The sequence below is a fragment of the Chamaea fasciata genome, unplaced genomic scaffold (assembly GCF_029207755.1).
Source record: "Chamaea fasciata isolate MVZ Bird 193981 ecotype frontalis unplaced genomic scaffold, bChaFas1.0.hap1 SCAF_14, whole genome shotgun sequence".
Lineage (NCBI taxonomy): Eukaryota > Metazoa > Chordata > Aves > Passeriformes > Sylviidae > Chamaea > Chamaea fasciata.
Window position 1 is genome coordinate 2068316 of NW_027094099.1, and position 13182 is coordinate 2081497.

Consider the following 13182-nt stretch of genomic DNA (forward strand, 5'->3'; position numbering starts at 1 on the left):
GGGGGTGATTTCCGGGGGGCGGGGTGCCCGGGGGTGGCCGCGGTGTCACCCGCTCGCTCCGGAGGCGACAAAAAGGCCCCGCGGCTGGAAAGCGAAAGTGTCACCTTCCCCCAGACGCGACGAAACTGCGGGGGGACCGTCCCCGTGCCCGGCGTGGGTGGCACTGGGGACAAGGCCACGCGGGAGAGGTGACGCGGGTCTGCTCCGCTTTTGTCACCGCGGGTGGGGACAAAGTGTCGCTGTGGCACCTCCCGTGGCCCCCTCAGGGCGAGGGGACACAGCTGTCACCTGTCCTGCGTGCTCTGGGGGTGGCGGAAAGTTCGGCGACTTCTCGGGGTGAGGGACAAGGGCAGGACCCCGTGTGACCCCCCTTGGTCACACACGGGGGGCTGGGCTGTCCCCACACCTGGGGAAGGTGACACACCGACGGGGCTGTGACAATGGCTCGACTTGGAGCTGTGTGCCCCTCCGTGTCCCCCCGTGTCGCCCCGTGTCCCCCCGTGTCCCCTGACCCCGTGGCCGTGGCGGGAGCGATGCCAGCGGGTCCCACCCAGGGCGGTGACAGCGCAGGGGACAAGCAGGGGGTGGCACTGCCACCAATGTCCCCAAGGCGTGGGGCTGCTCCGGGCTGCGGCCAGCGCGGGGCTGGGGCTGGGACAGCAACGGGGACAGGGACAGCAGGGACAGATCCCGGGCCCTCGGGGGGTAAAGGAGGGGACAAGGACCTCGGGACAGGAGGGGACAGCTCCTGTGCCTGGTCCCCCGGCAGGGGACAGGCTCCCGGCAGGGGACAGGAGGGGACAGGAGGGGACAGGCTCCCGGCAGGGGACAGGCTCCCGGCAGGGGACAGGAGGGGACAGGAGGGGACACGAGGTGACAGGCTCCCGGCAGGGGACAGGAGGGGACAGGAGGGGACAGGAGGGGACAGGAGGGGACAGTCTCCGGCAGGGGACAGGCTCCCCGCCCCGGGCAGGGAGGGGACAGGCCGCTGCTGTCCCCGTGCGGTGGCACTGACGCGCCCCCCGGTGCCCGTCGCCGATGTCGCATCCGCCGCCGGCCCCGCTCGGGCTCCGGGCTCGTCCCCGCGGTTCGTGCCGGTCGCCAGAGAGAGACCCCGGGACCCCCGTGTCCCCTCCGCGCTGTCCCCCGGCGCTGCCTGGGGACAAGGGACCCGTGTGCCACCACCCTGGGGGGCCGCACTTCGGCCCCGGCTCGGGCCCCCCAAAGCCTCTCGGGATTCCGCTCGGGATCCGGGATTCGGGATTCGGGATTCGGGATTCGGGATTCGGGATTCGGGATTCGGGATTCGGGATTCGGGATTCGGGATGGAGCCGGGAATGCCGGAGCCGCCCCCGAGCCCCCGGCGGTGCCCCGAGTCCCCAAGGCTGTCCCCGGGTGGGGTGGCCCTGGCTGGGGTCCCCAAGGCTGTCCCCGCCCGGGGTGACCCTGGCCGGGGTCCCCAAGGCTGTCCCCGCCCGGGGTGACCCTGGCTGGGGTCCCCAAGGCTGTCCCCGCGTGGGGTGGCCCTGGCTGGGGTCCCCAAGGCTGTCCCCGCCCGGGGTGACCCGACCCGCGCTGTTGTCATTTCTGGGGCCGGTCCCGGCCCCGTCCCGAGGCCGCCGTGTCCCTGTCCCGGGAGGGGCGGTCCCTGTCCCGGTCCCTGTCCCGGGAGGGGCGGTCCCTGTCCCGGTCCCTGTCCCGGTCCCTGTCCCGGGAGGGGCGGTCCCTGTCCCGGTCCCTGTCCCGGTCCCTGTCCCGGGAGGGGCGGTCCCTGTCCCGGTCCCTGTCCCGGGAGGGGCGGTCCCTGTCCCGGTCCCTGTCCCGGTCCCTGTCCCGGGATAAGAGCGCGGCCGCCCGCCGTCCCCCCGGGCCGCCCTCTCCATGCTCGCCCGCCTGGCCCGGCCCGGAGCCCCGCGGGGATGTCCCCGCGCCGCGGCCGCGCCGTGTCGCCGGCTGGGCGGGGCCGTCCCCGCTGTCCCCGCGGCTGTCCCCGCTGTCCCCGCGGCCCCCCGGCCCTTCGAGCAGGTGCCGGGCGAGTGGCGGGCGGGCTGGCTCAACCTGCTCCGCTTCTGGCGGGAGGGCGGCCTCAGCCACCTGCACCTGATCATGGCGCGCAACTTCCGCCGCTTCGGGCCCATCTACAGGTGAGCGCCGCCCGCGTCACCGGTGCCACCTGCCCTGTCACCTCCTGTGTCACCTGTGTCACCTGTCTGTCACCTCCTGTGTCACCTGTCTCTGTCACCACCTGTGTCACCTGTCTGTCACCTCCTGTGTCACCTGTGTCACCTGTCTGCCACCTCCTGTGTCACCTGTCTCTGTCACCACCTGTGTCACCTGTCTGTCACCTCCGGTATCACCTCCTGTTTCACCTGTCTGCGTCCCCTGCCCTGTCTCCTGTCTGTCACCTGTCTGTGTCCCCTCCGGTGTCCCCTGTCCGTGTCCCCCTCCTGTGTCCCCTCCTCGTGTTCCCTGCCCATGTCCTCCCCCGCTGTTCTTTCCCTGTGTCCCCTTCCCTGTCCCCTCCCGTGTCCCCTCCGGTGTCCCCAGCCCTGTCCCCAACCCAGCCGCGTTCCCGGTCGGGGCTGGGGAGGGGACAGGGGGTGGGGGCTGCCCAAGATCCCCGATGTCCCCCGGTGTCCCCTGTGTCCCCCATGTCCCCATGTCCCCGGTGTCCCCATGTCCCCGGTGTCCCCCATGTCCCCATGTCCCCGGTGTCCCCCATGTCCCCATGTCCCCCATGTCCCCGGTGTCCCCCATGTCCCCATGTCCCCGGTGTCCCCCATGTCCCCCATGTCCCCGGTGTCCCCGGTGTCCCCCATGGCCCCATGTCCCCGATGTCTCCCATGTCCCCGGTGTCCCCCATGTCCCCATGTCCCCGGTGTCCCCCATGTCCCCATGTCCCCCATGTCCCCCATGTCTCCCATGTCCCCCATGTCCCCCTTGTCCCCACGTCCCCATGTCCCCGGTGTCCCCAGGGCAGGAAGGCAGCGGGGCCGGCTCCCCGACCCCGCGGCCCCCCCGGGCCGGGCCGAGGTGACGGGGGCGGTTTTGGGGTCCCCAGGGAGAAGCTGGGCGTGTACGAGAGCGTGAACATCCTGAGCCCCGGGGACGCGGCCGCGCTGTTCCGGGCCGAGGGGACCCTGCCCGAGCGCTTCCGCGTCCCCCCGTGGGTGGCCTACCGTGACCTGCGCCACCGGCCCTACGGGGTGCTGCTCAAGTGAGGGGACAACCCGGCATGGGGGGACAACCCGGGATGGGGGGACAACCCGGGATGGGGGGGACAAACCGGGATGGGGGGGACAAACCGGGATGGGGGGGACAAACCGGCATGGGGGGACAAACAGGGATGGGGGGGACAAACCGGGATGGGGGGGACCCTAAACCGGGATGGGGGGACAAACCGGCATGGGGGGCACAACCCGGGATGGGGGGACAAACCGGCATGGGGGGGACAAACCGGGATGGGGGGGAGAAACCGGGATGGGGGGACAAACCGGGATGGGGGGGACAAACCGGGATGGGGGGACCCCAAACTGGGCTGGGGGGCCTAAACCGGGATGGGGGGTACCCTAAACAGGGCCGGGGCGGAACCCTAAATCCGGGCTGGGGGGACCCCGAGCAGAGCTGGGGGGGACCCCAAAGCCACGCTCCTGTCACCCCTCAGTGAGTGGGGACCCCAAAGCCACGCTCCTGTCACCCCTCAATGAGTGGGGACCCCAAACCCGCGCTCCTGTCACCCCTCAATGAGTGGGGACCCCAAAGCCACGCTCCTGTCACCCCTCAGTGAGCGGGGACCCCAAAGCCACGCTCCTGTCACCCCTCAGTGAGCGGGGACCCCAAACCCGCGCTCCTGTCACCCCTCAGTGAGCGGGGACCCCAAAGCTGCGCTCCTGTCACCCCTCAGTGAGTGGGGACCCCAAAGCCGCGCTCCTGCCCCGCCAGTCCCGGCGCAGGGCCCGGGGCCAGCCCGGAGGGTGACCCTGGGGACGCCGCGTGTCCCTCGGGGCGCCACCGCCGTGTCCCCGTGTCCCCAGGACGGGCGAGGCGTGGCGCTCGGAGCGGCTGCTGCTCAACAAGGAGGCGCTGGCCCCGGAGCTGGTGCCCGGCTTCGTGCCCCTGCTCAGCGCCGTGGGCCAGGACTTCGTGCGGCGCGCGCGGGCCCAGGCGCGGCAGAGCGGCCGCGGGTGCTGGACGGGCGACTTCAGCCAAGAGCTGTTCCGCTTCGCCCTCGAGTGTGAGTGCCCCGGGCAAAGCGCCCCAAAACTGCCCAAAACCGCCCCAGAAACTGCCCCAAACCGCCCCAGAAACTGCCCGAAACTGCCCCAAAAACTGCCCAAAATCGCCCCAAAAACTGCCCAGGAACCGCCCCCAAACCACCCCCAAAACTGCCCTAAATACACCCTAAAACCCACCCCAAAACCGCCCCAAAAACTGCCCAGAGACACCCCAAAACACAAAAAACCCACCCCCAAAGCGCCCCCAAAACACCCCAAACCCGCCCCAAACCCGCCCCAACCCCCGGGGCCGTGCTCGGGGTTCGGCCAGAGCTTCACCCCAAAGCCCAAAGGGGAGCGCAGAAAGTGTCACCTCTGTGGGCGGGGGGTCCCCTCCCCTGGAAGGGATGTGCCCTCCCCTGGCGGTGTGTCCCCCCGTCCCCTCCCCAAACCTGCCCAGGACACCCCGACATTGTTGACTGTCCCCTTTTGTCACTTCCTGGCCACCAGCCGGTGACAACCCCAACAACCCCTGAGGAGCAAACAGGGCCAGGCCAGGTCCCCACGGCCACGGCCAGGCTGGAGGTGGCCACGGGGACGGGGACAGGGATGGGGACAGGGATGGGGAGAGGGACAGGGACAGGGAGAGGGACAGGGACAGGGACAGGGATAAGGACAAGGACAGGGATAGGGACAGGAGCAGGTCCCTCACTGTCACTGGGAGCAGCTGGGGCTGGTCCCTGTGTTCATGGGGACATGTCCCTCTCTGTCCCTGTCCCTGTCCCCAGCCGTGTGCCACGTGCTGTACGGGCAGGTCCCCGTGGCCATGGGGACATGTCCCTGACTGTCGCTGTCCCCAGCCGTGTGCCACGTGCTGTACGGGCAGCGCCTGGGGCTGTTGCAGGATTTCGTGCAGCCCGAGCTGCAGCGCTTCATCGAGGCCGTGTCGCGCATGTTCCACACCACGGCGCCGCTGCTGCACCTGCCGCCCGCGCTGCTGCGCCGCAGCCACGGCCGCACCTGGCGGGAGCACGTGCGGGCCTGGGACGCCATCTTCGGCCAGGGTCAGTGTCACCTGGGGGTGGGGACACCGCTGGGGACAGTGCCATCTTCGGCCAGGGTCAGTGTCACCTGGGGGTGGGGACACCGCTGGGGTCAGTGCCACCTTCGGCCAGGGTCAGTGTCACCTGGGGGTGGGGACACCGCTGGGGACAGTGCCACCTTCGGCCAGGGTCAGTGTCACCTGGGAGTGGGGACACCGCTGGGGTCAGTGCCATCTTCGGCCAGGGTCAGTGTCACCTGGGAGTGGGGACACCGCTGGGGACAGTGCCACCTTCGGCCAGGGTCAGTGTCACCTGGGAGTGGGGACACCGCTGGGGTCAGTGCCACCTTCGGTCAGGGTCAGTGTCACCCTGCCACCCCTCGGGAGGGTGTCATCTCTGGGGTGAAGGGCGGAGCGCCGGCAGGGACAGCGGTGTCCCCGGGGACAAGGACAGCGCGGGCAGGGACAGCGGTGTCCCCGGGGACAAGGACAGAGCGCCTGCGGGGACAGCGGTGTCCCCAGGGACAAGGACAGAGCGCCTGCGGGGACAGCGGTGTCCCCAGGGACAAGGACAGCCCCTCGGTGCCGGGACAAGCCCCCGCTCCCCGGGGCGATGCGCTGATGTCCCCGGTGTCCCCGCGGTGTCCCCGCGTGTCCCCGTGTCCCCTCAGCCGACAAGTGCATCCAGAGCGTGTACCGGGACCTGCGGCTGCGGCGCCGGAGCCCGCAGGAGCCGCTGGGCATCCTCGGCAACCTCATCGTGCGCGACAAGATGGCCCTGGACGACATCCGCGCCAGTGTCACCGAGATGATGGCCGGGGGCGTGGACACGGTACGGGCACGGGGGGACACGGGGGGACACGGGGGGACACGGGGGGACACGGGGGGACAGGGAGAGGACACGGTACGGGCACGGCGGGGGCACGGCGGGGACACGGGGGGACACGGGGGGACACGAAGGGGACAGGTCCTGGTGGGAACAGGGAGGGACAAGGAGGGACAAGGTCCTGGGTGATGCTGGGTGAGGCAGCGCTGAGCCGGGCAGGAGCAGGTCCTGGCAGCGCAGAGCAGTCCCGGCAGCCCCGCTCAGGTCCCGGCAGCCCCGCTCAGGTCCTGGCAGCCCCGCTCAGGTCCCGGCAGCCCCGCTCAGGTCCCGGCAGCCCCGCTCGGTCCCGGCAGCCCCGCTCAGGTCCTGGCAGCCCCGCTCAGGTCCCGGCAGCCCCGCTCAGGTCCCGGCAGCCCCGCTCGGTCCTGGCAGCCCCGCTCAGGTCCTGGCAGCCCCGCTCGGTCCCGGCAGCCCCGCTCAGGTCCCGGCAGCCCCGCTCGGTCCCGGCAGCCCCGCTCAGGTCCTGGCAGCCGTGTCCGTCCCCGCAGACCTCCATCACCCTGCAGTGGGCCATGCTGGAGCTGGCGCGGGCCCCGGGCGTGCAGGAGCAGCTGCGGGCCGAGGTCCTGGCAGCCAAGCGGGAGGCGGGCGGCGACCGCGAGAGGATGGTGAGAAACACGCCGCTGCTCAGGGCCGCCATCAAGGAGACGCTCAGGTGAGGAGCAGGAGACAGGTGAGGAGGAGGAGGGGCCCAGGTGAGGAGGAGGACGAGGCACTCGGGTGAGGAAGAGCAGGAGGGGCACAGGTGAGGAGGAGGAGGAGGAGGGGGAGGAGGAGGAGGCGGTCGGGTGAAGAGGAGGATCGGCTCGGGTGATGACGGGGCTCTCAGGTGAGGAGGGGGCGCTCTCAGGTGACGAGGGGCGCTCAGGTGACGAGGGGGCGCTCAGGTGAGGAGGGGGCGCTCAGGTGAGGAGGGGACGCTCAGGTGACAGGGCACAGCCCCGCCCCAGCCGGCCCCGCCGCCGGCCGCTGTCCCCACAGCCCGCGGGTGGCCCGTGTCGCGCAGGCTGCACCCGGTGGCCGTGACCCTGCAGAGGTTCACCACGCACGAGGTCATCCTGCAGGACTACCGGATCCCGCCCGGGGTGAGGGGACACGGGACACGGGGACATGGGGACACGGGGCAGGGGGATGAGGGACATGGGACATGGGACAGGGGACATGGGGACACGGGGCAGGGGGATGAGGGACATGGGACACGGGACAGGGGACATGGGGACACGGGGCAGGGGAATGGGGGACATGGGACATGGGGATATGGGACAGGGGGATGGGGGACATGGGACAGGGGATACAGGACATGGGGACATGGGACATGGAGATGGGGGACACGGGACAGGGGACACGGGGACACGGGACAGAGGACAGGGGGATATGGGAAAGTGGACAGGGGGACATGGGGATATGGGGATATGGGGACATGGGGACATGGGGATATGTGGGCAGAGGGATATGGGACACAGTACATGGGGACAGGGGGACATGGGGATGGGGAAACATGGAGACATGGGGACAGGACACACAAGGACAGGAGGACACGGGGACAGGGGACACAGGGACACAGGCACACAAGAATACGAGGACACGGGGACACGGGGATGTGGGGACATGGAGACACAGAGACACAGGGACAGGGCCACCAGGACAGGAGAACACAGGGACACAGGCACACCAGGATAGGGCACACAGGGGACACAGGCACACCAGGACAGGCGACACCGGGACAGGGCACACCAGGACAGGGGACACCTGGGCAGGCGACACCAGGACAGGCGACACCGGGACAGGGCACACCAGGACAGGCGACAGCAGGACAGGCGGCAGGGGCCGCGGCGGTGGCAGCGTGTCCCGCCCCGCCCGCCGCACGGCGCCGCCCGCTCCCGCAGACGCTGGTGCAGGTGGGGCTGTTCGCCATGGGCCGCGACCCCGCCGTGTTCCCGCGGGCCGAGCAGTTCCGGCCGCAGCGCTGGCTCGGCGCCGGCCCCAAGCCCTTCCAGGGGCTGGCCTTCGGCTTCGGGCCGCGCCAGTGCCTGGGCCGCCGCATCGCCGAGCTCGAGATGCAGCTCTTCCTCATGCACGTCAGTGGCCCCGGCTGCTCCTGTCCTCTCCTGCCCTGCCCTCTTGTGGCCTGTCCTGTCCCTGTCCTGTCCCTGTCCCTGTCCCTGTCCTGTCCTGTCCTGCCCTGTCCCTGAGCCTGTCCCTGTCCCTGTCCTGTCCTGTCCTGTCCTGCCCTGTTCCGTCCTGTCCCTGTCCCTGTCCTCTCCTGCCCTGTCCTCTCCCTCCTGTCCCTGCCATGTCCTGCCCCATCCTGCCCTGTCCTGTCCCCATCCTGTCCTGTCCCTGCCCTGTCCCTCTCCTGTCCCTGTCCTGTCCCTCTCCTGTCCTGTCCTGTCCCCGTCCTCTCCTGCCCTGCCCTGTCCCCCCGCGGGGTCCCCTCAGGGCTCCGGCCCCGGGAATCCCGGCTCGGCTCGGCCCGGTCCGGCCCCGGGGTGACCCCGGCCCGGCCCCCGGTGTCCCGGTGTCCCCAGAGCCCAGCCGGGCCCGTCCTCGTCCCCGCAGATCCTGGAGAACTTCAAGATCGAGACGATGCGAGCCGTGGAGGTCGGCACCAAGTTCGAGCTGATCCTGGTCCCGGACCGGCCCATCGAGCTGACCCTGCGGCCCCTCGAGGGCCCGTGAGCAGCCCCGGGCCGGGGGGCAGAGCTCCGGGGCGGCGAGAGGATTGCTGGGGGGCTGAGCCCGGCCCCGCGCCCTGGGGTGGCTGTGGGGACACCGGGGACACCGGGGACATCGGGGACACCGGGGACACTGGGGACACCGGGGACATTGGGGACACCGGGGACACTGGGGATACTGGGGACATCGGGGACACCGGGGACATCGGGGACACCGGGGACGCCGGGGACACCGGAGACACTGGGGACATCGGGGACACCGGGGACATTGGGGACACCGGGGACACCGGGGACACCGGGGACACTGGGGACATCGGGGACACCGGGGACACCGGGGACACCGGGGACACTGGAGACACCGGGGACATTGGGGACACCGGGGACACCGGGGACACCGGGGACACTGGGGACACCGGGGACACTGGAGACACTGGGGACATTGGGGACACTGGAGACACCGGGGACACTGGGGACACTGGGGACACCGGGGACACCGGGGACACTGGAGACATTGGGGACACTGGGGACACCGGGGACACCGGGGACACTGGGGACATCGGGGACATTGGGGACACTGGGGACACTGGGGACACCGGGGACACCGGGGACACTGGGGACACCGGGGACACTGGGGACACCGGGGACATTGGGGACACTGGGGACACCGGGGACACCGGGGACATCGGGGACACCGGAGACACCGGGGACACCGGGGACACTGGGGACACCGGGGGACATTGGGGACACTGGGGACATTGGGGACATCGGGGACACCGGGGACATCGGGGACATCGGGGACACTGGGGACACTGGGGACATTGGTGACACCGGGGACACTGGGGACACCGGGGACAGTGGGGACATTGGGGACATTGGGGACATTGGGGACACCGGGGGGCACTGGGGACACCGGGGACAGCGGGGACAGCGGGGGTGGGGACACTGGGGAGGGACACCGGGGACACTGGGGGTAGGGACATAGGGGACACTGGGGACACCGGGGACACTAGGGACACTGGGGCTGGGTATGGGGACACTGGGGACACTGGGGACACCGGGGACATAGGGGACACCGGGGACACTGGGGTGGGTATGGGGACACTGGGAACACTGGGGACACTGGGGACACCGGGAACACTGGGGACACCGGGGACATCGGGGACATTGGGGACACTGGGGACACTGGGGACACCGGGGACACCGGGGACAGCGGGGGACACTGGGGGTGGGGACACTGGGGACATCGGGGACACCGGAAGTGGGCAGGGGGGACACTGGGGACACTGGAGGTGGGCAGGGGGACACGGGGGACACTGGGAGTGGGTATGGGGACTCTGGGGACACTGGGGACACTGAGGGTGGGTGTGGGGACACTAGGGACACTGGGGGTGGGGACATCGGGGACACCGGGGACACTGGGGGTGGGGGACATCGGGGACACTGGAAGTGGGCAGGCGGACACGGGGGACACTGGGCCTGCGTATGGGGACACTGGAGGTTACCCCCTGGTCCCCCCCCGATAATCACCCAGGCCGGCGGGAGGGCGCTGGGGTGGCTGCGGGGACACTGGGGGTCACTGCCTGTCCCCTCCCGGGCTCACCCAGGCCAGGGCCGGGCCGTGCTCCCGACCCCAACCCGGGCCGGGGTGACCCCAAACCGCGGGGCCAGAGCCCCCCGGCCCCCCGAGCCCCCCGGCCCTGTGCCCACCCGGGCACGGGGGCAGCGGGGTTGGGGTCACCCCCCCACCGGAGCCGCCCCCGGAGCCGCCGTCGGGCTCTGTCCCCCGGGCCAGCCCCGTGTCCCCTCCCCGGTGTCACCGCGGGGGGTCGCGGCCCGGGGGGGTCCCCCCGGCTCCTCCCGCAGCCGCCGCCCCCCGGCCAGCGCGGCCCCGCCCAGGGGACACCTGTGGGTGGCGCGGGGGGACAGCGGGATGTGTCCTGTGTCCCCCCCCGTGCAGGGACAGCGACCCCCGACCTCTGCCGTGCCCGGGGGCGGGAGTGAGGGAGGCCCTGGCAGGGGGTCACCCAGGGAGGGCTGGGGACACCCCTGAGGGTCCCTGTCCCCTCCGCACCCACCCACGGTGTCCCCTGCCCACCCTGGACCATCCCAGGGATGCCACAGCTGGGCTGGGGACACCCCTGACGGTCCCTGTCCCCTCCGCAGCCCCGCTCGGCTCTCCCCGTGCTCCCGCCCGGCTCCTCCCGCAGCAGCCGCTCCATGGCCTCGGTCACCTGAACAGAGGCCGCTGCTGCTGTCCCCGTGTCCCCAGCGTGGTGACAGGGCCCTGTGCCCACGCCGGGGAGGGGCAGGACGGCCCACAGGGGCTCCCGGTGTCCCCAAACCCGTCCTTGTCCCCTCAACCCCCGCTGGCCTTCTGCTGCTGCCGCAGCGCCCCGGCCTCGGCCGCCGTGTCCCGGCCCCTCCTCGGTGTCACCTCCTGCTGCTGCTGCAGCGCCGGCTCCTTCCCGGGGTCGTTTTCCTGCGGGGAAAAATCCCCTGGGAATTGCGGGCAGGGCCCGGAGCCTCGGGGCATCACCGGGGCCCGCCTCGCCGTGCGGAGCCCGCGGAGCCCCCGGGGCCATTCCCGGAGCCCTCGGGGCCATTCCCGGAGCCCTCGGGGCCATTCCCGGAGCCCCCGGGGCCATTCCCGGAGCCCTCGGGGCCATTCCCGGAGCCCCCGGGGCCATTCCCGGGGCCATTCCCGGAGCCCTCGGGGCCTTTCCCGGAGCCCCCGGGGCCATTCCCGGAGCCCTCGGGGCCATTCCCGGAGCCCTCGGGGCCATTCCCGGAGCCCTCGGGGCCATTCCCGGAGCCCCCGGGGCCTTTCCCGGCCGGTGCCCGCGGCCGTGCCCGGGTCAGCTCCGCCCGCAGCCACCGGACACGGGCCCGCAGCGCCCTCGGCTCTGCCACAGGGGGGGACAGGGCGTGACCCTGTCACCCGCCCAGGATGGCAGTGTCAGCACAGCCCATCCATCCCTCCGTCCATCCCATGGAGGTGGCACTGGGTGTCCCCAAGGAGGTGGCACTGGGTGTCCCCATTGCGGTGGCCTCCGGTGACAGTCGCGGTGTCGCCGAGCGGGGCTGGCTGTGACAAGGCAGTGCCACCACCAGGTGTCTCCTTCGCACAGCGGCTCGCGGGCTGGCGCTGCTCTGAGGACGCTGGGGACACGGACAATGTGACAGTGACAGTGGGGACAGTGGGGCCACTGAGCTGGGGACACGGACAGTGTGACACTGGGGATACAGACAGTATGACACTGACACTGGGGACACGGACAATGGGGACACGGACAGTGTGACAGTGACGCTGGGGACACCGACACTGGGGACACTGAGCCTGTGACACTGACACGTGTGACACTGGGGACACTGACACAGTGACACTGGTGACACTGGGGACACTGACACAGTGACACTGTGACACCAACACTGGGGACATTGACACTGTGACACTGACCCTGTGAACCCTGTGACCCTGTGACCCTCACACAGTGACACTGATACTGGGGACACTCACACAGTGACACTGACACGTGTGACAGTCACATGGTGACACTGACCCTGTGACACTGACACTGGGGACACTGGTGACACTGAGCCTGTGACATTGACATGGTGACACTGGGGACACTGATACTGGGGACACTGAGCCTGTGACACTGACACGTGTGACACTGACATGGTGACACGGTCACACTTACATTTGTTACACTGACAGTGTCACACTGACATTTGTCACCCCCGGACCCCCCGCGTGTCCCCCGAAGGTCCCCTGGTCACCCCCGGCTGGCGGCGCTGCTGAGGCGGAGCGATCCCAAAGGACCCAGGGCGTTATTCCCGGACTCTCTGGGCTGTGGGATCGGGATCAGCTTTTCCCTGCCCTGATCCTGCCCCAAAGCTCATCCATCCCAAAAAAACCGGGGCTGGCACTCGCAGGGGGGCAGAACAGCTCCCAAACCCCCAAATCCTGGGAAAAGGGCTCTAAGAATTCCGCAGAAATCCCACTGTCCCGTCACCCTGATTTCCCGGCCTTCTGATGTTTTCATTCTCGGACTGGAGTTTCTCGCGCATTGTAACAAACCAAGTAGATTGTTTTCCCTCTCGTCTCTGTGACAGACTTCTGACTTGACCAGCGGGGTGTTAACCTCGGCCCCCAGCCGCTGGTCAGAGTCCAAACCCTATTTAAACCCTGAACCCAGAAATAAAGTTCCTTCTTTCTCATTGCACACCCTGACGGGCGAGGGGAGTTCCTTTAGTGTCCTCTGGAGACACTGTCCCGATTTTCTCCTCTGCGCCAGGAAAATCCCATCCCCGGGAAGAGCGGGAGCCTCACCTGGTGTTGTTAGGGCTCTGCTGGAATGATAT

At 70.1% G+C, this 13182-nt stretch overlaps 1 protein-coding gene across 1 annotated transcript; it reads left to right on the forward strand.

The window, feature by feature from the left end:
* The first annotated feature begins 1836 nt into the window (after positions 1-1836).
* CYP11A1 (cytochrome P450 family 11 subfamily A member 1) lies at positions 1837-8901 on the forward strand. The gene is made up of 9 exons (XM_066196364.1): positions 1837-2144; positions 3062-3217; positions 4035-4234; positions 5075-5278; positions 5928-6088; positions 6631-6797; positions 7149-7227; positions 8029-8220; positions 8702-8901. Exons 1-9 carry the CDS (start codon positions 1882-1884, stop codon positions 8819-8821), a joined length of 1542 nt encoding a protein of 513 aa, XP_066052461.1. The 5' UTR covers positions 1837-1881; the 3' UTR covers positions 8822-8901.
* The last annotated feature ends 4281 nt before the right edge of the window (positions 8902-13182 follow it).